The following is a 24,876-nucleotide window of genomic DNA, read 5'->3' on the forward strand; positions in this document are numbered from 1 at the left end:
ACATATTTACACCATACAGTATATATTTCAGACTCAATACAATCCAGATAAAGATAGCAAATGATAGCAAATGATCTGCACAGCAATTCCAGCAATTAAGACCAGTATTACAAAATTCAAAGGACATATGAATATCAAACCTATTTGTGAACCACATGGAGGAACATGCTGGACGAAAAAGTGTCCCACCCGCCTGTGAAAACATTAGATATTAGATATTTGTCTCAATAGTCAATAAACATTTGAAATATCAATTTAAAACATCACAGTAATGTAGGAACATCAGCCTAATATATCCCCATTTTATTCTAGAAAGGGGTTGTGGGATTCGGTCACATTATGCACCTCCTGCCACCAAAAAAGTCCAATATGAACTAATGTGTTGCCACAGGCTACATGAAGTGCTCCCTCTACAGGTCAATAAAATCATCACAGTTAAACAGCTGGGAAATTACCTCATTATAAGGGATTTTTGGATAAAAAGAAAAATGAAATTTAGAACAAACATATTATATAATATTACCAATTAATGTTGCATATCTATCTTTACTAAGTAGCAGTTGCCAGCAACCAGTCAGCTATCAAATTGATTATACAATTTAATATAAGTGTAAGCATTGGAATAAATACTAGTGCAAGACCTTAGGCAAAGTCTGGAGATATAGGCTTATATCAACACCTATCCAAAGCTACAGATAACAGCATATACATGAACTGATTATAATATGCGAGATTAGTCCTCAGAAAAAAGCATATACTGTTTTTCAACATGAATCCTTAAAAAACAGCAATCCAGACAGTATGGAAAACTCAGAGCTCAAAGTGGATCAAATGTCTCTGTACATGTATATGAGCACAACTAATAGTGATTTCTCCTCCAGTTTAGTGAGTGCCTCCTCTTCCTCTTTCTGTGGCTCTGCTCTCTTCTCTCGGGCCAGGGAAATCCAGTCACCATAGCTTGTTCCAGCTCCTCGTAATCCTCAATGTCAGAGTCCTCCTCCTCCTCCTGGACAGGGCAGGTCAGATCTGGGAACACCTCCCTCAATTTGGAGGTAAAAAAGGACTGTAGACTGTGGCCTGCCTGAGCCACCTCTGAGTCAGGCTAGAGAGAGAAACAGCTTGGTCAGAATCTGTCCTCTTAAGATCTAGAGACACCATATGTCTGAGTATACTCCTATACACATTTAATACTTTTATCAGTCTAAAGTACATGAACCTTCTAAATGCCAATAAGGTCCTTATGACCTTGATGATACTAAATAATTGCATCAGTATATCTGTCTTAATCAGTCTTGTTTCACACTTAATATTAAGATATTATTATATAAGATAAGAGATGAAAGATATATTTTTATTATATATTTATGTATAAAATACATAATTGTTTATATTATATATATATATATATATATATATATATATACATACACAATTTTATTTTATTTTTTTGATTTTTAAAACATATACATATAGTAGTGACCAAAAGTGACCAAAACCAATCAGCCTAAGAAAAAAAATTACATCTACACGCTTTATTAAAATATTATTAAAAACTGGTTAAATATTTTCTAAGCGTATTACATAGTTGTGCTTGGAGTCAATTGTTTTGAAAGTGAAAGTAAAGTGACATGTGAAGGCCATAACCCATATTTGGAATTTGTCCTCTGCATTAGGAGTAGTGAGCAATGAAAACAAACAAACAAACAAACACACACACGCACGCACGCACGCACGCACGCACGCACACACACACACACACACACACACACACACACACACACACACACACACACACACGGAGCAGTGGGCAGGCATTTAGCTTGTGGCACCCGGGAAGCGATTGGGGGTTAGGTGCCTTGCTCAAGGGCACCTCAGTCATTTCCTGCCCCTAATAAAAGTATTTATTTGTGATAACGCAATGAAACATGCCAAATCGAGCATAATAATTTTTGTTTGTCCTTCGATCGCCCTAATCTCCTCACAACCCCCTAAACCCCCCTCCCCGACGACCCTCCGTAATAGTCATTGGATAATTTGTAATTGGTGTCACTAGATGGCCACATACTTTTGGTAATGTATTGTACAATAAATAAAGATGGATTTGGAAGATGCCAGAGAGAGGAACTGTAAGTAGCCACTTACAAATTCTTGTGATTTGATGGACAGGATTAGATGAATAAGCTCCTCCCAAACTTTCGTTCAGAACTTCATTTATTATACAATGCAAATACACAAAATGAACTCAAATGAGTGTAGCTTTTTTTTTTAGCTTAATCTATTAAGAATTTAATTTAAACTAAATTAAACGGGATATTAAAAAAGTGATGCATAATCATTACATTAGCACGTGGTTTGAATGTGAATCAGTTATGAAATTAAATATTCAACACTAATGGCTAGAAGGAAGTAGATTAAAAAATAATGCAATTCACTCACGTAGTTGAACTTGGCACAGTTTTTGAACATGAGCAGGACATCAGTCACAAACTCTTGAGGGGAAAGATAGTGTGTGTGGGTGTTTCTGCTGAGCCTGTTCCGGATGACGGACAAATCCATGGGTTTCTTGATGATCTGATAATAATGACGGGCCTATACATAGATAAAGATAAAAAAAGAACAGATTTAAAGTAATAAAAGTATCATCTACAAATATAAAATCATGAGATTTTCATTTTAAAATTACCAGAGGGCTGACAGGCTCATGGAACGGAGCACTGAGAATGTTGCAGAGGATCAGCAGTGTCAACTTCTCGCATTTCTGTGATCAAAAAGACAAGTCATCCATCAACAGAGATATTTCACTTGTTAGACAAACTGTGAAATTCCTGAGGGAGGAACTTTTTTTGGATTTGGATTCCCAGATTTCTAAGGTCACAGGATTGATCAGAGCTAGGACAGATGAGACCTGGCATCCCCTTCACTTACCTTCTGGTCACACGCCGACAGCCCATATGGCATCGTGCCTGTGGACATCTGGACATTCTCACAGTCATATTCCACCTCTGGTTGCTCCAAGTCCCTGCACAGGGTGCAAATCCAGTCACCTCTATGGAAGTCCGAGATGATAAAGGTTAGTTTCAGTGGTGAGTAAAGACAAAGTCAGATACGTAAAGTAGGAGGGAGAGTGACTTACGTGGGAAAACTATGGAGTGGGGGAACGTGGCATGACAGGTGAAAGACCTTTGGGCAACGGTCACAGCACAGAAGGTCTCCTCCTATGAGACAGACCGCACAGAAGTCCTCGTTCTCTATCTCAGGTCTTTCCTCTGCAGACTGATGCTCAACAGCAGGTTCTGAGACATTCTCAGAGCCAGTGGCAGGTTGGAGAGCCGGCGGCTCCGCCTCCCATTCAGACTCAGGTTCAAGATTCACATTCACTTCGGCTGTGGAATCCGGATCTGATTCAAATTCCTGTTCAGAAGCCGAGAGCACTGATTCAGGAGGTTGCTCCGAAATGACATCTGATTCGGATTCGACTTGCAGTTCAGATGCAGTGCTCGGATCTGATTCCTGCAGGAGCTCTGATTCCATATCTGCATCTGAACCTGGTTCAGCCTCTTTTGTGGATTCAGTTTGGAAATCAGAATCTATAACTAATCTGAGTTCAGATGGGAAGTGTATCTCTTCAGTGTCAAGTTGTAAGACAGGATCTGAATCATTGGAGATGGCTAGTACCCCGGAATATTGGTTTAGGTTGCAAAACTCTTGCAAAGGAGGCTGAGAATCCTCAAGGGAGACAGATGATTCACAACTGTGCAGATGTTCTGGTGATAGCTGCTCTGTGGGCGACACGCTGTCCTCTGGCTGAACTGATTCCTTATCCAATGTTCCCTTCAAGGACATGAAAATTATTATTATGAACTGTAAGATGATATAAACCTTTTAGAAAATCATTTAATCAACATTGAAGTGATACCTGAGAAATGACCTCTCTTTCTAGCACCCTCAAGGAAGTTTCTTCAGGTTTGAGTCCAGACTCTGTCTGAGAAGTAAGATCTGTACTCTGATGGTTCTGTGGTGGATGTCGTGATACCAGTATCTTGAGTCGCTCAAGACACACAACTGGAACCTTAGAACCATCTGGGGCTTCTTTGTCACTGTATCAAACAAAAACACCCAAACATTTCAACCTTTCTAAGACAAATTTGCAATGTTACGTATCTAGGGCTGCATGATTAATAGAAATAAAACCGAAATCGTGATATGGTTTAGTGCGATTATCAAATTGAGAAGACTCAAGACTGTGATTTAATTAAATATATGTATGCACTGTGTGTTTCTGTGTTATTTTATGACCTGGTGTTTTCAGTGTCTCAGTTTGCAGTAAATACTGCTCCGCACAAAATAATGCTCTGTGGTTTAAAATTGAAAAATCAAGAAATTAATAAATAATAAATAATATAATAAATATTAATATTGTAATTTTACAGTTGTACAATAAAATATTTGTATTGTTATTTTTAATGTATTTTCTTAAATAATCCATTTTTATTTTACAGTGAAATATTGCAACAATAACATTTCTTATACTGTTTAATATTTTTATTTAGTAATAATATTGATAATAAATATATTTATTCTTTACAGTCATTTTGATAATTAATCAACAAGATCAGCAAAAGCGGAGCTTTTTGTAATAACATTTTAAATTGCAATTGCAATTTTTATAAGACAAATTGTGCGGCGCCAGTTACATCCAATCAATTATACCTGGTGTCTGGATCCTCTCGAGTCATTCTGCTCTTTCTGGTATTCAGCCTTCTGTTTTCATAGGCATATGCATATACATTATCTGAAACCAGGGGAAAAAATGTATGTAGATTGATTAATCCACTACAGAATATCTTAATTTATTTATATCGCAATTTAAACATGACAGAAGCTTATTCAGAAATTATAAATGGCCACTTCACCTGGTTCAGACTTGTAGGTGGTCAGCGTCGACGCATTGTGACTGCTTATACGTCCCGGGATCATCTCAGAAGCATCAAAACGTGCACAGACCTGCTGAGATACAGGAAGTAAACAGTACAATAAAGGTTTAGAAACACTGCCATTCTGTTGACAGGTAATGGATGCAGTGATGTCACAACATCAGCATACAGAATCAGTGAATATGAATGTGAGCCAACAGTGAACTTGTTAAACCGAATACAATCAGTTATGTGGGCTGCTGCATCTAATTTGTTCTCAAACAGAACAAGTTTAAAGGAACTGTTTCCTGGACAACAGTAATCTCTTTTGATGTACATCATCTGTATTACTCATTAAAAGGCAAGTAATAGATCTGTGTGCAATGGAACAAAGGTTGATGCTTGAAATGGACTTAAAAAGTCCACGATGAAAAGTCCAAAATCATGATGAAAAGCACTTCAGGACACGAGTATTTCATCAATGTCAATTACTATTAACATTAATAAAGTGAATTATTCCTATCAGTCTACTATTCTTTCTTACTAGGGATGCACCGAAATTTCGGCCGCTGAAAATGGTGTTTTCGGTTTTTGGCCTAAACTGAAAAACACTAAACATATGAGCTGAAAATATGAGCTGAAAATATATGTCGCACATCAGAATTTTTTTGTAACATTGCGAGCCTTTGTAACCTTCTAAAGATGCACAACTTTGAAGTGACTCTGACTGGTCCTGCTCGGTAGCACAAATCGCCAGAACAACGGCACCCAGTCTGCTCAATGTTCCGCTCAGTGTGTGTGCACTCTCTGCTCAGTCGCTCAAGGCCCAAGCGAACGCTCTACCGGAAAAGCAAAGTCTGCCCAAACACCTGCTGACAGGAAATTTCTCTGTAGTAAACTTGTTTCTGTTTGCAAAAGCCTTTATTTTAAAAGGTATTTCAGAACCTCAAGAAACAATGCTGAGCTCTGGGACAAAACCCACTAATGAAGTGGTTCTCAACCTTTTTGACTCCAATGCAAGTAATAGATCTGTGTGCACTGGAACAAAACCACACTGGAACCACTGTGTCCATTTTTATTTATTTTTTTCATTTGTGGCAAAAAAAATCTCTTTTTTAGTTGTTAATTGTTTTAGCTTGTTTTAAATCGTCTTTTGCCTTTTTTTTTACATTTTAAATCATTATCTTGAGTCCTTGGAAATTTGCTGAGGCCCCCTGGTTAAGAGCCACTGCACTAATATCTAATCACATGGAAAGTTTACCTGCTGCGTTGTGCATCCCTGGTCCCCAGCCACTGTTGCCAGGTTGTGAGCAGCCCTGGCCGGCCTGTCTTTACAGAGCCTTTTACGAGGTCCTCGGGGTCCTACCGCAGTGCTCTGAGACCGGGTCGCCCTCTTCGAACCGGAGCGGCTCCGACGGTCACCTCCCCGGGCTTGAGCCAGCGCGTACATCTCTAGCGCTGAGGATCTCTACAGAAGAGAGCCAAACTCTCATTAGCGCAGCACTAGGCTAAAAGTGATCTCGACAGCGTATGCAGCACACTACAACCATAGCAACAGTGTCAACAGATGACAGAGAACTAAAGAACAACAACCTTGAGTGTGACAATGCACAGTAGCTAGTTTGGAGCAAAAGAAAGAACAATAACAAGCCCACATCTATCAAATGGAGAGAAAAGTACAAAATAATTCTCCTGATAATATATGACTTAGTTACAGCACCAATTATCGTATGTAAATCCCACATCTGGGGCACGAAAAGGCTTCTTTGAATAAGCAGCATTAACACATCAGAGATTAGACTTTCTCTCCTCCACGGCCCTCTTCTTCTCTTGTCACAATTTCACTAATGCGCAAAGTTCTAGAAAAGCCCAAGCGACTGCATCCTTCGCTAACATGACAAATGTCAGAGTCGGAGGCAGCAGCCCGTGCTCTCAACGAAGCCCCTCCTCCAGCTGTCTCTCAGCCCTCTCTCTTTCTGCAATAATTACCTCAGGATTAAAAACACTCACCTGATAGAAGCCGCGGAGGAGAGGGTGGAATGAATCAAGCTGTGGAGAGTGTCTTGCAAGCATGTGTGGGTGCAGAGAGAAGGTAGGAGGTCTCAGAGACTTTAGAGGTAATCGTGTGGGCTCTACAGCGAGATGAAGAAAAATGCAACAGCCGGCTCCTTCAATTCCCCTAGCTTCTCATTAATGCCAGGTTAAGTAAATATGTGGTTGCACCCAAGCGCCTTTTCCCTCCCTTTAATCATGTCACAGTTATGGGCTGAAGATGATACATAAAAAAATACTACACTAATTTGCCTCTGGAGTGCCAAATCTTACAGGGAAACTGATTTTGATTGGTGTTTGTCCTAGGAAAATGAATCAAAATACTGATATCAAGAGATCTAATAATAACTTCTATAGCCTGATTTGGTTCTCATCCAATACAGCTCGAGGAGCGGTTGCTGAGCAGAGTGAGTCTGAATGTGTGTGCGCTATTGTGTGGTCTTAATTGTTTTTGAGCTCACACCACAGTTGTCCTCACATATCTGTCTCACCATCTGCTTGCAGAGGTGCTATATGCAGCTGCCAAGATGAAAACATTACCGCTGCATAAATAGAGATGATACTGCCTGGAATGATTCAATTTCCTCTTTCTAAATTAATATTCAGAGTGGTGTAGCCCATTGCGGGTTCACTGTTCTCATGCTGTCACCCACACCAAATACACTTAAAGCACAAGCACAGCAAAACACAATGTTTGAGTTGAAATAGCAAACTATGTATAGACTATATATACAAACAAACAAACTATATACAGTAGAGTAATTCAATATATATATATGTATATATATATATATATATATATATATATATATATATATATATATATGTATATACATAAAATAATCGGTTTCACTTTATTTTTATGGTACCTTTAACACATTCTGTTGACTACAAGTAAAGTTGAACCTACAAGTCAACTCACTCTCATTAGAGTGTTAGTAGAGAATAGTAGACTGGTTGGGTTAGGGATAGAATAAGTTGACATGTAGTTGCAAAGTTACTTATAGTCAGTAGAATGTCTGTTGGAGAATACACAAAAATGTATAATCATAAAATGTATAAAAATGCCAAAAGATTTTATTAATATATATGATTTTTCCAGGTCTAGAAATCATACTTTATAAATAGGCTACCTAGGTTTTCAAAGACAGTGGTAACCATGGTTCCCTTTCGTTGTCACTCCGAGTTACGTCGGATGACGACGAATGGGGTTTCGCTTAGAACACCTATCGACTTTGAGTATTACAAAATGAGCCAATGGCAAAGAAATGCCATGGGTCTGCGGAATTTGCATGGCGTAACTCCGCCCACCTCGTGGGTATAAAAGGAGGAAGCCGGCAACAAGCAGATATGTTTTCGCTTCGGAGCCAAGAGTATTTCTTCACTCCACAGTCATCTCTGACTTCGCTCTACGAGACGAGCTTCTCTCTCCGGTGTTGGTGTGACGGCGATCTGCAGCGAGCTCACAGAGCCTGCTGATCTGTGCAGTAATCTGCCAGTGTGTGTGTGTCTCCCTGTGCGCTTCAACATTGCGGAGTTTTTTCTCTCCTCTCATAAAAGAGCTCGCACGCGGCACGTCTTTTTAAAGACGGCTCGCCCGTGCATTTCTGGTTGCAGCGGACTGGTATCGGACTCTGATGGGCACGAGCGCTGTCTAGTGTGTTTGATCATGCTTGAACAGCGCTCGTGGGTGACTCATGTTCTCGCAAGGGAGCGTGATCATCGCGTCATATATAAGTCGAGACTCGGTGAACTCGCAAGAGTGAGAGTCCCCTCATCCACCCCCCGATCTTCGGCTGGTGGCCAGGGTGACCTGAGGGTTACGGTCTGGAACAAGGCGCCGACTATGTGTCCGTGACCCCAGCCCCCCTCTTCAATGACGGTGCCCGCTAGTGAACTGCTGATTCCCGCGAGTCTACCCTCTGGTGGCCCGCGTGTTTCAGTTGAAGCTACAGAGGAAGATGCCATGTCTGTTGCAGCATCACTAGGGTATTGGTTTTGGGTAAGGCCGCCGACCCTCGTCCGCGGCAAACCCCAATACCTCTCTTCCCGGACGTGCATGATGAGATCTCGAAGTCCTAGAAGACCCCTTTGTCTTCTCTGGACCGCTCGCTGATCTCATCCGCCTTTCCTCCCCTCGATGGGGCCGCTGCCCTTGGGTACACTGGGGTTCCCCCGGCTGAACGCTCTGTTGCGATGCTATGTGTCCTCAGAGTGCTTCTTCTCGGCGCAATCCTAAGCACCCGCCCGTGGCCTGTAGTTTTTCGTCTACGCTTGTGGCGGGATCCTATAGTGCCACGGGACTGGCAGCCGCCTCACTGCATGCCATGGTCATTCTGCTGGTCCACCTGACCCAGATGCTCATGGACCTGCACGAGGGCGGGACTGACCCAGGGCTCTTCACTGAGCTGCGCGCCGTCACTGACCTTGCTCTCCGAGCGACGAAAGTGGCCGTACGCTCCCTGGGTCAGGTGATGCTCACCATTCTGTGGCTGAACCTCTCTGATGTGCTGGATGTCGCGCGGACCCATCTGTCGACATTCCCATATCCCAGGTCGGCCTCTCCGGCGGTGCGGTTGAGGGCTTGAACAACAGCTCTCAGCCGCTCATGAGTAGACTGACGTTGATTCTGTCCCGACGGCCCCGCCGTCCGCCCAGATCCCTCGGTCTGCCCACCGCCGAAGGCGCCCTCCCACGGCTCCCACCCCGCCCGTTCACCCGGGCCGGCTCTGGGGGCCGCGGGCGGACGCCACAGCCCCTCTCCAGCCCCGCCCCCCGCTACACGCCGGGTTAAGCGGCGCTCCTGAGACGGGCTCCTCAGGGATGGAGCAGACTGAGATTGACTCTGTCCCGACGGCCCCACCGTCCGCACAGATCCCTCGGTCTGCCCACCGCCGAGGGCGCCCCCCCGCGGCTCCCACCCCGCCCGCTCACCCGGGCCGGCTCTGGAGGCCGCGGTCGGACGCCAAAACAGTCCTCTCCAGCCCCGCCCCCCGCTACACGCCGGGTTTAGCGGCGCTCTTGAGATGGGACTCAGAGATGGGACTCAGTTCTTTCCAGGAGCTGGTAGCAGGACCACTCCTTTCCCCGGGTGAGGGCCGGGAAAGAATCCTTATTCTTCAAAGAACTGACTCTCCCGTCTCTGAGCACAGAGAGTTCGGACGTCACAGAGCGCCGCCCACATGCCGTGCTCTCCTCGTCCCCCTCTGTCCCGGAGGTGGTTGACACGGCGTGCCGTCCACGACCGCTTCGCCCCTGTCCCCCTCTGTCGCCAGACCCCTGACAGAGCAGGCCCCCGTGGAACGCTGGTCCTTCCCTGGCCTCCTCTGTCAGGGTGCGGTTTTGACCTTGCCCCCACACCGGGCCGCTATGCCGTCCACGTCTGGGCCGGTCATTCCGCTTCGCTGCACCACCGGGGGGAAGTCTGTGGTTCTCAACGCCACTGGCACAGTTGGGAGCCTGCCTGAGCTTCCCTATCTGTTCCGCTGGGTCGCGCGAACCATCGGCTCGGCTATGCGATTCAGTTCGCACGGTCTCCTCCCCACTTCAGGGTAGTCCGCTCCACTTTGGTCGATGGCTATGCCCTATCATGAGAGTGGAGGTTGCTACCCTACTGGCGAAGGGTGCGATTGAGACTGTCCCTCCAGCCGAAAGGAGGTCCGGGTGTACAGCCCCTACCTCATTGTCCCAGAGAAGTCTGGTGGGTTACGGCCAATCCTGGTCCGAACCGCTCCCTTCACAGGCTGCCGTTCAAGATGCTCCTGGCCAAACACATTTCTGGATGTGTGCGGCCACAGGATTGGTTTGCAGCGATCGACCTGAAGGACGCCTACTTTTATGTCTCCGTTCTCCTTCGACTCAGACCATACCTACGGTTTGCTGTCAGGGCGTGCGCATATCAGTACGCTGTTTTCCCATTCGGCTAGCCCTGTCTCCTCGCGCCTTCACAAGGTTGTTGAGGCTGCCTTTGTTCCTCCATGGGAACAGGGGGTTCGCATCCTGAACTATCTCGGTGACTGGCTGTCTTAAGCTCACTCCTGAGACCAGGTTTGCGAATACAGGGACCCAGTGCTCCGGCACCTGGGAGGACGAGGAGCAGGTCATTCTGGTCGCGCCGTACTGGCCCGCCCGGACCTGGTTCTCCGAACTAGTACTCCTCGCGACAGCACCTCCTTGGCCGATTCCCCTGAGGAAGGACCTCCTTTCTCAGGGACGGGGCACCCTATGGCACCCTCGTCCCGATCTTTGGAACCTCCACGTGTGGCTCCTGGACAGGACGAGGCAGGTTTGAGTACCCTACCACCAGCGGTGGCGGCTACCATCACTTCCGCTAGACCGTCGTCCACAAGACACGTCTATGCGTTGAAGTGGAACCTCTTCGTCAACTGGTGCTCTTCTCACCGAGAAGACCCCCGGAGATGTTCGATTAGTGTCGTGCTTTCCTTCCTTCAAGATAGGCTGAAGCGAAGGCTGTCTCCCTCCACCCCTAAGGTCTATGTTGCCGCTATTGCCGCACACCATGAACTGGTCAAAGGTAAGTCTGTTGGAAGGCACGACCTGATCGTCAGGTTCCTGAGAGGAGCGAGGAGACTGAATCCTCCTCGCCCTCCTCTCGTTCCCTCTTGGGACCTCTCAGTGGTTCTAACCGCCCTGCAGAGTGCTCCCTTTGAGACTTTGCAATCAGTGGAGCTTAGTTCCTGTCTATGAAGACAGTGCTCCTGGTTGCATTGGCCTCCATCAAGAGGGTAGGGGACCTGCACGCATTCTCCGTTGACGAAGCGTGCCTGGAATTCGGGCCGGCTTACTCTCACGTGATCCTGATCGTGATCTGGATATGTGCCCAAGGTTCCTACCACTCCCTTCCGGGACCAGGTGGTGAACCTGCAAGCGCTGCCCCTGGAGGAGGCAGACCCAGCCTTGGCACTGCTCTGTCCAGTACGCGCTCTCCGCGCCTTGTAGACAGAACGAAGTGTTTCAGGACCTCAGACCAGCTCTTTGTCTGTTATGGTGGGAAGCTGAAGGGGAAGGCTCTCTCCAAGCAAAGGTTGTCTCACTGGATAGTGGACACCATTGCCTTGGCATACCAGCAGCAAGGTCGACCGTGCCCCCTTGGTGTGACTGCCCACTCTACCCGGAGTGTGGCGTCCTCTTGGGCTCTAGCGCATGGCGCCTCGCTAGCAGACATCTGCAGAGCTGCAGTGAGGGCCTCAATCTCCGAGTGGAGCCAGTGTCCTCTCATGTACTCGCTTCAACCAGCTAGTACTGGACCCGCTCAGGTGTCTTTGCTTGCTCGCCATTCCACTCCACGGACTGGATACGTGCGATATTCTCCTCAGGTGAGCTTCCCCGAAAGCCCTGAGTTCCTCCAGCACTCCTGACGTCGGCGCCGGTTTCTATTGCCTGCGCGTCGGCTAGGTGCCTCCCGTGTGCATGGTCCCTCCTCTGAGCGACCCCCACATGTGTATTTCCACTGTAAGCCTCTCTGAGCATGTGTCTTTCCCTTGGCAAGCCACCTTGCCACCCCTGGGGTTGAAATATTCCACCTGCGGCTGGACACCCCAGTGTTCTCCATATGCATCCCTCTGGGTCATATGTGTACTTTCTAAGTCCCCCCCTCTGGGTTGGCAATAACTGCATATTTCCTCTAAGCTATGGGATATGCTCCCCAGTGTACCTTGGTATTCCTGTGCTAAATAGGAGTCCTTCATCCGTGCCAGTCTCACGACAAGGATCTCAGATTTACGCAGGGCACTGGAAGACAGCCGAGAAGGTGGCGTGATTAGACTGGTAACCCCATTGGTCGTCATCCAACGTAACTCGGAGTGACAACGAAAGGGAACGTCTCGGTTACGTATGTAACCCTCGTTCCCTGAGTAGGGAACGGAGACGTTACGTCTGCCTGCCACTTTCCGCTGTACCGCAGGGATCGCCTGAGCTCAGTCTTGGCTCCTCAGCGAAGAAACATATCTGCTTGTTGCCGGCTTCCTCCTTTTATACCCACGAGGTGGGGCGGAGTTACGCCATGCAAATTCCGCAGACCCATGGCATTTCTTTGCCATTGGCTCGTTTTGTAATACTCGAAGTCGATAGGTGTTCTAAGCGAAACCCCATTCGTCGTCATCCGACGTAACGTCTCCGTTCCCTACTCAGGGAACGAGGGTTACATACGTAACCGAGACGTTCTTTAAAGGAACAGTAATGAAGAAATATCTATTATGTTTAGGAGTTTTAATTTAATAGCTTACTTTAATGCTTGTTTTTTCTTCATTTAAATTATTTTGAGTCATCTTGAGGCCGCCTTAGAAGTTGGCCCCTGAGCTTAGAACCACTGTCATAGAATATCTGGAATATCTGTAAAGGACAATTGAAATGAGCTGTATAAATTGTAAACTATGACTAATAATAGTAAAAAGAAAAAGGTGGCCCCTCACTGACATCACCTAAAATGTATACTTTCCATTCATTCATATAAATTTTAACCTAAAATCCTGACAAAAAATAAATAAATCAACTACCAAAAGACATTATACTGTAAGGACCCCACATTGCAGCCCTCTTCAATGCCTTAGCACATTTGCAGTGCTGCTCAATGGTCTCTCATCTGCTAGGACTTGTGGTGTGGACAAGTAAACAGCACAGTTGACATGCAACATTTGCAAGCACTAAAGAGCGCCAGGCCTGAGGATTGTGGTCAGTGTTGAGCACATCGAGAGCAAAGGTATTGCTTTTGCAAAGTACACACAAATAAACACAGAGCCACATTAATGAAACTCACCCTGTCATCATCGATGCGAGGAACGATAGGCTGCAGTTCAACCAGGGGCTGGTTGCTGGTTTCTGTGGTCGTCTGCACTCGAGCCTGGTTGTGGACCTGTGGGAGCTCTCTGTCTGGTGATGCCTCTTGCCTTGTGTCTGCTTCAGGTGCAGATGTTTGCCCTCTTCCGTTAGGAGACTGCTCTGGTGCACTGTGTCTCCCATCCATGACAGTCTGGATGGAATTAGCAGGGAGCGGCTCGGGCAGCGGGTGGTTGTTGGATCCAACAGGCTGCTGAGGCAAAGCAGAGCTGGATTCATGTTGGACGAGGTCAGATCCAGGGTGAGAGGTGGACTGCTGTATAGGCTGAGCACCAGTTGGATGCATGGGGACAGATGCATCAGAATCCCAACAGCTGTGAAGGGACGGTGGGGAGCTACGCCTGGTGGCTTGAGGACACGGGGCAGGGAATTTATCCAAAGGGACGGATTGAGTAGGTCTGCAGTGAAGGCAGCAGAGCTGGGGCTGGCAGAAGGTCTGGTAGGCACAGCCAGGTTCCCGCACCGCATGGCACAGAGGAGGCATTGCTAAGCATGGGACAGGCTGGGGTCGCAGGATACTGGGATGACCCACAACCTCTGGGTATGAATGACTTCCACCTTCAACGACCAGCTGACCTAAAGCAAGGAGGAATCATTACAATGATTGTGTGGCAATAGATACAGCATTCCTCAGACATTTCATCTTTCTTCTCCACCAGTGTTAATCTTGTATTACTGACAAGAGCGTTAACAAAGTTTTTTTTATTGTTTTTCCAATAAAACAATATATATATATATATTTTTTTCTTAAATGTATATACATTTATATTTTATATACAATTTAAATATAAAATTATTATCAATGATAACAAAGACTAAATGAAAAATGCACATTATGATGCTAATTATTTAAAATGATTACGTTCTTAATCATTATTTATAATTATAATGATTTTAATTAAAACATACTATTGATGAATATATTACATGTTTAAATCTATATACTGTATAAACTGTTTGAACATTTGGTTTAACTTTGCACTCTCATCAACTAAAATGTTATTTTTGATGAGTGAAATTAAATGTAACTTTAGTAAAATTGTCAAACGAACATGACAAAATATTTGCTCAACTTAAAGGATATTGTCATCCAAACGCAAACCTAAAACAAAATATGAAGTATTTTATTTAATTTTCAAACACTATTTTTGAAGAACTGTAAAGATTAAAATGTATGACCATTTAAAATTGTCCATTTGACATTGTTAGAATGTTCTGAAAGTGATGATGATGTCATCAATCATGGTATTTGCATACTGCATTGTGATAGGCCTTTTCAGTTTACCTAAAGTGGACATCTGCTTGGTCCAGAAGCTGGCATCCCAGTTAAACTTGATTTTCAATGGGGTCCAAGCCTCTGAGAGCATCAGTGGCTCCAGTAATTGCTGCATCTGAAGAGCAATCTGACAAATGAATTATAGATCAAACCTCATGATTACAGAGACACTGAGTTATAAATATTGCATGCAATTCTGGCATTGAAACTGAAACTCTTTCTGCACTGTCTCTATTTTTAAGTCGATGAGAGCATGATTAAGGCTAACTCTAAGAGATCTAAATGCAGCAGCAAAAAGAGGTGAGGCTGCTTTAAACTAATAGCGCTGGCATCTTTTTGAGACCTGCCAGAAACATAGCAGGCAGCTGCCAGGAATCTTAACATCTAAAGCCCACTTGGACGTTGAGAAAATCCTACCAGCTCTTTGCTGAATAGCAGCGGATTGCGTCTGTGGTGGGCCGTAGCCCAGGTAATGAAGTTCTGCACATGCTCCAGCTGGCTGCACAGTTCTATGGCCCCCTGCAGCTGGTCCTCCAGACGTTGCTTGAAATCACTGGAGATACTCTGCACCGGAAGACAACGACAAAAACATGGATCCCCTCATCACTTTTCCCAAGATCCCCATCTGTTTGGATATGTCACTACTTGGCGGAATCTGCCTATTTTGCATGATTCGCTCTGAAGACGTTCTGTTCCGCACGCTCCATCACCAGTACATCCACAGTAAGCTGGATGTTTGGAGATGAATACGTTTGGAAAGATGGAGAGGGAAACGAGGGGAAAAAGTAATTACCTCTAGTTGTTCTATTAATAGGTTGGCCCGTTTGTTAAGCTCGTTCATCATAATCATCTTTGCCATTTTTATCTGGTTCTCTGCCTTCCTCTGCGTGATCTTTATACCGTGGAGCCTGGACAAACGGAAAGAAAAATGAACAGGGAGATGGCTAAGGGAGGATAAACAAACCGATATGGCCAGTACATCTGGATGGTTAAACATCTGCTGAAATCATTCAAAGGAAGTAATGGATCTTGTTAATGTCATTATGCTTCATTTAATCTATGCTTATCTGTTCACGTTTTAGATGAGTAATTGACACGCTTTGCTTAACTAGCATTAACGCTAACATTAGCAGCATCAAGGAGGTGGAATAGATGAGGTATCGTCCCACCTGCCCTGGATCTGTTTGGCGGTGCTCTCCACAGTTGATCTTTTCTCCTCCACTCGGGCCATGAGGTTCTGCAGGAGCCAGCGCTGGTCTTGCAGAGCTTTCCCAACATGCACCAGCCTAAAGACAAGAAAACAACAGCAAGTAAAACACCTTTGACTTTTAAAGTTTACACACAACATGCTCGATAGCATATAGTTGTTAATACGTGAGAAAGAGGCCATCTGTTCTGTCTGCATCTTTGTGCATGTGTTTAGAAAGACGTATGAGAGAGAGAGAGAGAGAGAGAGAGAGAGAGAGAGAGAGTGTGTGTCTGCAAGTGCTTGTATGTGTACAAGTGCATCGTGAATGTAGGCATGCATGTCAGTGGGTATTTGTCCTCTGCGCATACCGGTGGTCTTTGTGGGCGGACAGGTGACAGATGCTGCAGGCCATGAGGTCGCACGTTTCACACAAGAGTTCCAGAGGCTCCTGTTTATGGAGGGGACACATGACAACAGCATGCCCGCAGCAACCGGCTCCTGAGACACGCAGCACAACAGAGAAGAGGGAATGATTAAGACCACATTATCTGTAATCAAGAATCACAAATCAAAAAGAAATATAACAAACGTACGAGTGAAAAATGCATGAAAACAAATGTGTTAATATAAGCATGTGGAATCTCTTAGAGGTTTAATGAGGTTTTAAGTATGTTCAAATCATTTTGACCAATGTAGAGCGAAAGACCTTGTTGGCCTCTGTGAGTCACTCTCTATGCTAGCTTCATTTATTTTTAGTGGAAAAACAAAGCACATCAAAATGCTTATAAATATTTCTGGACGTATAAATGCATATTTTTTCCAGCAAAAGAAAAACAGACAAAAATGGAACACAGCAGAGCTTTGATCAATCAGTTAATGTCTCATTAAAAGCCCTGCCAATACGGATTGTAACTCTACATGTGCTTTTGAAGAGCCAAATAAAGTAGCAGATACTGCTATCACGTGTACCTTCAGAATGGCCCACATTTCTGACACAAACTCAGCACTGGACATTTAGAAACCATCAGATCAGAATGCTACATGGCATGGTCGTATAAACTACATACACATACAAGTTTAAATTTTTTAAATTTTATCCTATTTTTAAATAATTTTAACAATTTAGTTGCATTCGAAGAACCAAATAAAGAAGAGATACTGTTTTCACATGTGCCTTTAGAATGGCCCACATTTCTGAAATACATCCAGCACTGGACATTGGACACTGGACAAACTACCCAGCTAACTAAAAGATGTTCTAAGAACATTTTGCTGACATTCCCATCCAGTTATAAGAACGTTATTTCTGAATGTTCTCTGACCGTGCCAAACATCCAGTTTTAAAATGTATTAAAAAAAAATCTTGGTTATGCGAACATTAATGTTCCATTTTACCATTTGCAAATATAATGGGAATGTTACTTTTGAATGTTCTCTAAACATTCTGAAACAAGTAGTAACATTAAAAAAAAAAAATGCTAAGCAAACATCAACATTTCAGGTAAAAATGTTCTATGAATGATGTATAAATAATGTTTTTGTGTTACCTTTGTGAGAATATTATTAAAGAAAACATACATTTGAAAAAATCTTTTTTTTTCCATTACTGGAAGAATTTTTGTTCATAGCTTTAAGAGAACCTTGCCACAATGTTACTGGTGTAAGTGGTGAGAAAGTTCCCTGTTCGCTGGGTACCCACACAGACAGGGCTTACACCATTTTATTTTATTTTAAGTAATTATAATTATTTTGTTTTTCCAATAAAACAATATATATATATATATATATATATATATATATATATATATAATTTATTTATTTATTTATTTGTATTTATTTATTTTACTTAAATTAATATACATTTATATTTTTATTTTAACAATACAGTACCCGTCAAAAGTTTAGAAACATTACTATTTGTAATGTTTTTGAAAAAAGTTTAAGAAGATTCTTATGCTCATCAAGGCTGCATTTATTTATTTGATCAAAAATACAGAAAAAAACTGTGATATTGTGAAATATTATTAAAATAATTAAAATAATATATTATTAAAACTAATAAAAAAATTATGTTAAAATTTAAATAATATTAAAATAATATTAAAATAATATACAATTAAATTAAAATATTATTAAACCAATTTAAAATAACGGTTTTCTATTTTAATATACTTTATAATATAATTTATTTCTGTGATCAAAGCTGAATTTTTATCATCCATTTCTCCTGTCTTCAGTGTGAAATGATCTTTCAGAAATCATTCTAATATGCTGATTTGATACTCAGTTATTATCAATGTTGGAAACAGTTGTGCTGCTTAATATTTTTTTGGGAACCTGTGATTCTTTTTTCAGGATATATTGATGAATAAAAAGTTTTTTTTAAAGTACTTTTCTAACAATATAAATCTTTACTATCACTTTTTTTAATCAATTTAACATCCGTGCTGAATAAAAGTATTAATTTCTTTCAAAAAAGAAAGAAAATAATGACTGACCCCAACCTTTTGGACAGTAATGTATATTGTTACAAAAGATTTCTATTTTAAATATATGCTGTTCTTTTTTAACTTTTTATTATAAATAAAGTATCATATGTTATAAAATTTAAGATTAATTAAAATGAATCATATGTTATTATAAATTAAGCAGTATAACTGTTTCTAACATGATAATGAATCAGCATATTAGAATGATTTCTGAAGGATCATGTGACTGGAGTAATGAGTGATGAAAATTCAGCTTTGCATCATAGAAATAAATAATATATTTTAAAGTATAATTGTAATATTTCACAGTATTACTGTATTTTTGATCAAATAAATGCAGGTTTAATGAGTATCTTTAAAAAAAACAACATTAAAAATAATAATGTTTTTATTGTTAAAATGCACCTGCTTTTTTCAGCTCTGCACATAAAACCACAAAACTCTACCAAAGCTGTCTATCCAGAAATTAGTTTGTTTGAATACACACATCTACTTGAACCTTGGCTGAAGCAAACAGCATAAACAAAATAAATCAAACATTCTCATTTCCGTTCCATTATACCAAAAAAATCCTACTCTTAATAAAACATGATCATTTTAACAGTCCCTTTGCGTATATAATTCTGCAACCAGAGAGAGTTAGTCAGGCAGAATGCAGAACTCCATTAGAAATAAAGGACCTCTGTGTCAGCACCTGTCACACTGGATCTACAGTCTGTCCATCAGAAGCGCCGGCTGGCTGATGCTGTGACAGTATAGGGTAGACAGAGACACGCTGACACATTGCACAGGGAGAGAGTGTGTTAAAGTATGAGACCACAGGCTCCAACACTGAAGAGCTCCCACTGTCTCAGTGCATACTGGTGACCGACCACATCCTGTTTCACAGCCGCACTTCTGTTTCTCTCACACTCTACCACTCTATCTTTCTTTTCTGTCATTCTTTTTATCACTTTATCACTCCTTCTCTTGTTTTTTTTGTGACGACTTGTGGTGTCGTTATCATATGTTTAGTGGATTTCAGATCATCTCACGAAAAAGCTCAGGAGTATCGATGAAACGAAGCTAGCATAGGACAAGCTGGACAAATTTGTGCTGCGTTTTCTGAGAGAGAATCAGTTTTAGAAACTAGGTCACATAAAAAATACACCACTACAATACATCACAGGATAATTATTCTCACTTATTATAAAATGCATTATTCATTGTGTTAAAGAAGCGAGGTTAGAAAAATATGCTGCAGAGCTGATAATGTCCGGTGGCTAAGAGCAGAAATGTGCAAGCAAACAGCCAACCGAAGCTAAAAGAGGAAAGTAATTACAGATTGGCAAAAGAGAGACGTCTTGCCTATTTCAGACGGTGATGGAGGGTCTCGCGGCTGGTTCTGCAGATCAGAGGGTTGAGTGGAGACTCTCTCATGCTGGTGCAGGTCTGTGCATTGGAAGCACAGCCACTTGTTGCAGAAGGTGCACAAGCTCTGTGCCATCCGGGGCTCTGAACACTCAGAACAGCACTGAAGCACAAGCAGATACATTTATAATCATTCTTTTGTATTCCGATAGAATGAGATTTGCTGACAAATCTGTCAGGCTCAAGTGAGTGGGAGTCTTGATCTAGCAAGTAGCTAAAGTAGCATCTGTAAATATATCAAGTAGCACTTTAAACTATCAAAAGAAGTGTTTTTTTGTTGTTGTTCATACAGTTAGTCAGTATTGTTTCAACCCCATTGACTTTCAAAACATCTTCTTTTGTGCTCTACAGAAGAAAGAAAGTCATGTAGGTTTGATTTTTTGGGTGAATTATCACTTTAAACTATTGGATATGTCTTCTGGGACTTAATATTTATAAACCAAGCATTGTTGTCATGAAAAACAACATAAAGCATTCATTCTGTACCCCACACTTTAATGAAAGCAAAGCTGCCCATTCAAAGGATGCCAAAAATATTCACATTCACATTCCGCAGTATTCCCAAAAAGCAAACCCAGCGAAACAATCACACAGTATGCGAAATTTGTGTCTCACAAGAAGCCGCAGTTTGCTGATTACCTCAGTGTCAAACCAAAGGCAATTCAAATGTTGCATTATCAAACTCTCCAAATCTCCCTGAAAATGCAATGCATGACCGTCTTACCTTCTCCATGGTGGTGGCGGGATCCAGATTCCTCTGTGAGAGCGTGAGAAAGATTGTGATATCCAGCCAAGGCGCTCTCGCAGCAGTGAGGCAAGGACACGGCAAGCCTCTGACACAGCTAGAGCTCCACACCACACTGTGACAGCTCTACCTGCGGCAGGAAGTAGTGCACACTGCACACTTTAACCCCAGTGGAGTAGACTCCTGAGCGCTCCTCCTCGTGTGCCCTCAGCCGTGGCCAGCGCGTAGCTCTCCTCATTGGCTTCCTGCAGCAGCTTGAATCCCGAATCTTTCCCTCTAACAGCCACCATGATCTTTCTTCTTAAATAAGCCTGTTCATAATAATTGGGAATTAGGGAGGGCTGATAATTATTTTTTTTTCTGGGACAAAATATCCCCGGCAGCCCTTGTTGCCAAAAATGGAAGGGGAGAGGTGCCAGATGACCTACAATATTTAAGAGAATTGCACGCGAAGGGTGTGAGATGGATCGGGGATGAGGGAACACACGTTGGTGCCCTCCTTCCTCACTTCCTTAGATCAGCACTAGTAAGGGACAGGTCCCTCTGGACAGGACCCGCTCCCACGTAACACGCTGAAACCGGGTCAGCCTTCTCCAGGAGAAGATGGGAATTGAGATATGCTCACACAATGCCCTGCAAAGCGTGAAATCAATTATGATCGTATCAAACTTCATCTTCTCGAAAGAATTTTGAGGAATGAATTCTTCAAAATCTTTCACAGGTAGATGTTCAACAACCAATGCATAAAGTGGAAAAATGCAGACGGGCGGGTGGGCAAAAGGGGATTGGCGTAAACTAATGAAACCGTACGTAACCCGAACTGACATCGGTGTCGTGCAGATCCCCACTAAGAAACCACCGTGAGTCTGCCTGACAACAACCCCTGCAGCCTGACCTACAAATCTGACAACTCTCTCTTCATCTAGAGCTGCTCATGGGAGCTTAAAACCATCCGATTCCCCATTGTGTACCCACAGACCCACTTTAAAACACAATTAGTCTACCCAGCCAGTCTTTCTCTTGTTCTTCGGGCAGACAGCCGTGCCTGCGTCTCCCGTCTTGTCTTCCGTGCCACTCCATTTGGCTTTTAAAACACAAAGCTTACGCTTCCTCTCTCTCTCTCTTTCTTACTGCCAGAGATAGCTCCTTTTCTCCAGTAAGTGAATTCACCATGAGTATCCATCTGCCTGAGCAAGCACAGCCATCTCTAGAGAAAGTACATTAATAGAAACTTGAGAGGTGGTTCCTACCCTGGAAGAACACCTTAGTAACATCCATTAACATCATTGGTTATGAGATCATGGCAGATGGTAATGTAAGATTATTCAATTCATTATGTCTTCACTCATTACAAGTGAATACTTATATTAGCCAATTATTGGTTTGCAGATTGAAGTCTTAACACACTCATCGCTTATTTGAAAGAATATAGTATATCCTTTATATAAGTGATACAAACTTAACTGATGTTTAAATTACCATTGGGCCTCTAGGAGATGATTATTTCCTTTTCATGTGTAAATATGCAAAGACATTTGTCTAGTGAGACAAGCTACATATAGCCAAACGGCTGTCAAAGTCACATGATTTAGTGCGAAAATCGGGGGGGGGGGGGGGGGGGGGGGGCGTCAGGGGTGGTGGGGGTCTCTTCAAGCGCACACACTTGAAAGGTTACTTCATATGGAAACCTACTGTACCGTATGGAATGTTTTCATGCACTGGATATAGTTGCAGATAGTTGCAAATGTAATATAAAAGTAAATCTTATTTATAGGAGAAAAGGACTTTGTCAATATCATTGTTATAGGTGAAAAGGAAGTGGTACCAATGACAACATACCAGAAGAACATTTACATAAAAATAATAAACCATCTGAGATAAAATGTTATGAGATTATATGAATGCAGAGTTATCTATTATGCTGTACAGTGATAAGCAGATATAAGTGTAGCCACTGAAAATGACCATGATAAGCAACCACAAGCTATTGCAGAATAAACACTGCACATTACCAGTGTGCTAAAAAAAAGTTAGGCTAAATATTCATACATAGGCTATAAGGTGTGAATTATGGGCCAGGATGGGGGGTTTTGCGGTAATCCAGAACAAAGGGAGTCTTAGTAAATGGACATTTTCATACAGCTATATTTTTTCCCTACAAGTAAAGTATAATAATAAATTATAATAAAAATGGCAAAAAGTTGCAAGTCAGAACCAAAATTAGACGCCAACTGGAACAAAAGTTTGTTCGACCAAAGACGGGATCCAAACATACGATACGCATGCGCACGGACTTTCCATTACGATCCATACGAGTTAGGCCTACAGTATACTTCGGCAATGCACGACAAGTCAGTGTGGATAGAATTACAGAAATATAACACACGAACACATTTTTTCAGAGTCTAGTAAAATATTTCAGGCTTACTGAAGTTTAGCTAATGGCTCCCAATTAGCCTGCAATTTGCGTTGCAAAACACAAACAACTGACAGATCGTTGCCCCCCCCACCCCAAATTATTCAGCAATGTGGACATCAACATAGGCTACTGTCCCATTTAAACCTGTAAACAGTAATTGGAGTCAATATCGGAGGCAAATACCTCTTAAGTGAAACAAATTATTGTTAAGGGACAGATAATAATAGGAATAATTCCATTTCAAGCCCTCTAAAATAGTAATTATTTGGCCCCATTTACTTTAAAAAAAAGAATAATAATAAAGGTGTACTCCCCAGAAACACTTTAAAAAAATGAATGGTGCTAAAACGATCGCGTTGAATAACATGATACGAAACACATGCACGTGTTAAGTTGTAATATGTCAAAATGCGCACTATAGACCTCTGCGTTTTTGGGAGAATCTTCTCGCACACCTCACGGGATGGGACTCCACAAAATCCTGCACAAACTGCTCATATAGGCTATACGTGCAACATTTGCGATTAGCGCATAGAGCGTCACTGATATAATCACACTGACGACGATAGAAAATGAAATAGTGATGAACGCATGCACACATAATGAGTTTGAACCGCACCTTGCTTCTCTTGAAGAGGCACAAATCCAAAAAGCATCCTCCTCCTCCTCTTCGGCGGCTGGAAGATTAAAGCGATTTCAGCAATGCTTCAGTGTCTAAACTAGCTATATAACCATATCCTTAAAAGTCTTTCCACCCCTGGAGACTATATTTTTTAAACGTTTGTGATTTTATTTCCTCTACCGCTTAAGCACTGCAACTGTCAAAGGCACAATCGTGCATACATCTATAGAGATGCACAACTTTCAGTGTGTAGACTCCAGTAGATCTGCCATCTGTGGAAAATATCTAGCACACGTAATCAAAGTTGTAATGTAACCGACCGCATTATCAATCCTGTCCTTCAGCTCCCGTCTTTTTTCGTGATACGCACCCTGCGTTGCGCACTAAAGTTCTTTACCTTTAAATGTCGTCTGCATCCAATCCAGCAGATGTCGCCTTTGCCTCAGCTTTCAGGTGAGGAAATGGATTAAAAACATTTTTACCAAACTATAGTGATTTGAGCGGCCAGCAAGACAATATAGAAAGCATTCAGTTACATGTCTAGTGCTGGCAGATTAAATCATATTATTATTATTCGTATCACACGTTGCGGCTCTTATATAGGGTTAGGTTAGGTAACGATGTTTATTCAACATGTTTTATCAGGATCAATTTAATTGGGATAAAATGGCATTTTAATGTAAATATAAATATATTTTGGGATCGGGTTAAAAAATAAAATCAACCCCAAAAAGTGCCAATTCGTGGTAATGTTACAGCACACACACGAATAATATTTTGGTTAGTTTCTTGGATATACAGTATCTGAACTGTAATTCGTATTTTGTATGTAATTATAATTTGGCACCTAGTTCAACAGCTTTTAGAATACCTACAATTTGTTTCACAGATTTGAACTTTGTCTAC

The 24,876-nt window shown here is 42.5% G+C and overlaps 1 protein-coding gene across 4 annotated transcripts; it reads right to left on the minus strand.

The window, feature by feature from the left end:
- Positions 1–24,392, minus strand: trim66 (tripartite motif containing 66). 4 transcript variants are annotated; one of them, XM_077228407.1, is made up of 18 exons: positions 23,968–24,392; positions 20,909–21,240; positions 20,122–20,287; positions 16,654–16,783; positions 16,266–16,382; positions 15,890–16,004; positions 15,514–15,660; positions 15,106–15,223; positions 13,741–14,396; positions 6,175–6,381; positions 4,914–5,004; positions 4,711–4,792; positions 3,917–4,097; positions 3,134–3,831; positions 2,926–3,046; positions 2,684–2,758; positions 2,437–2,589; positions 1–1,102 (listed from the first exon to the last, which is right to left on the minus strand). In XM_077228407.1, exons 2-18 carry the CDS (start codon positions 20,915–20,917, stop codon positions 860–862), a joined length of 3,309 nt encoding a protein of 1,102 aa, XP_077084522.1. In that variant the 5' UTR covers positions 20,918–21,240; positions 23,968–24,392; the 3' UTR covers positions 1–859. The 4 variants fall into 4 exon arrangements, with proteins under 4 accessions (XP_077084522.1, XP_077084521.1, XP_077084524.1 ...); XM_077228406.1 differs by having other exon boundaries at positions 4,914–5,007; positions 23,968–24,384; XM_077228409.1 differs by lacking the exon at positions 20,909–21,240 and having other exon boundaries at positions 23,968–24,350.
- Positions 24,393–24,876: the final 484 nt, after the last annotated feature.

The sequence above is a fragment of the Siphateles boraxobius genome, unplaced genomic scaffold (assembly GCF_051911475.1).
Source record: "Siphateles boraxobius isolate OS27281-9 unplaced genomic scaffold, OSU_SipBor_1 130, whole genome shotgun sequence".
Classification (NCBI taxonomy): domain Eukaryota; kingdom Metazoa; phylum Chordata; class Actinopteri; order Cypriniformes; family Leuciscidae; genus Siphateles; species Siphateles boraxobius.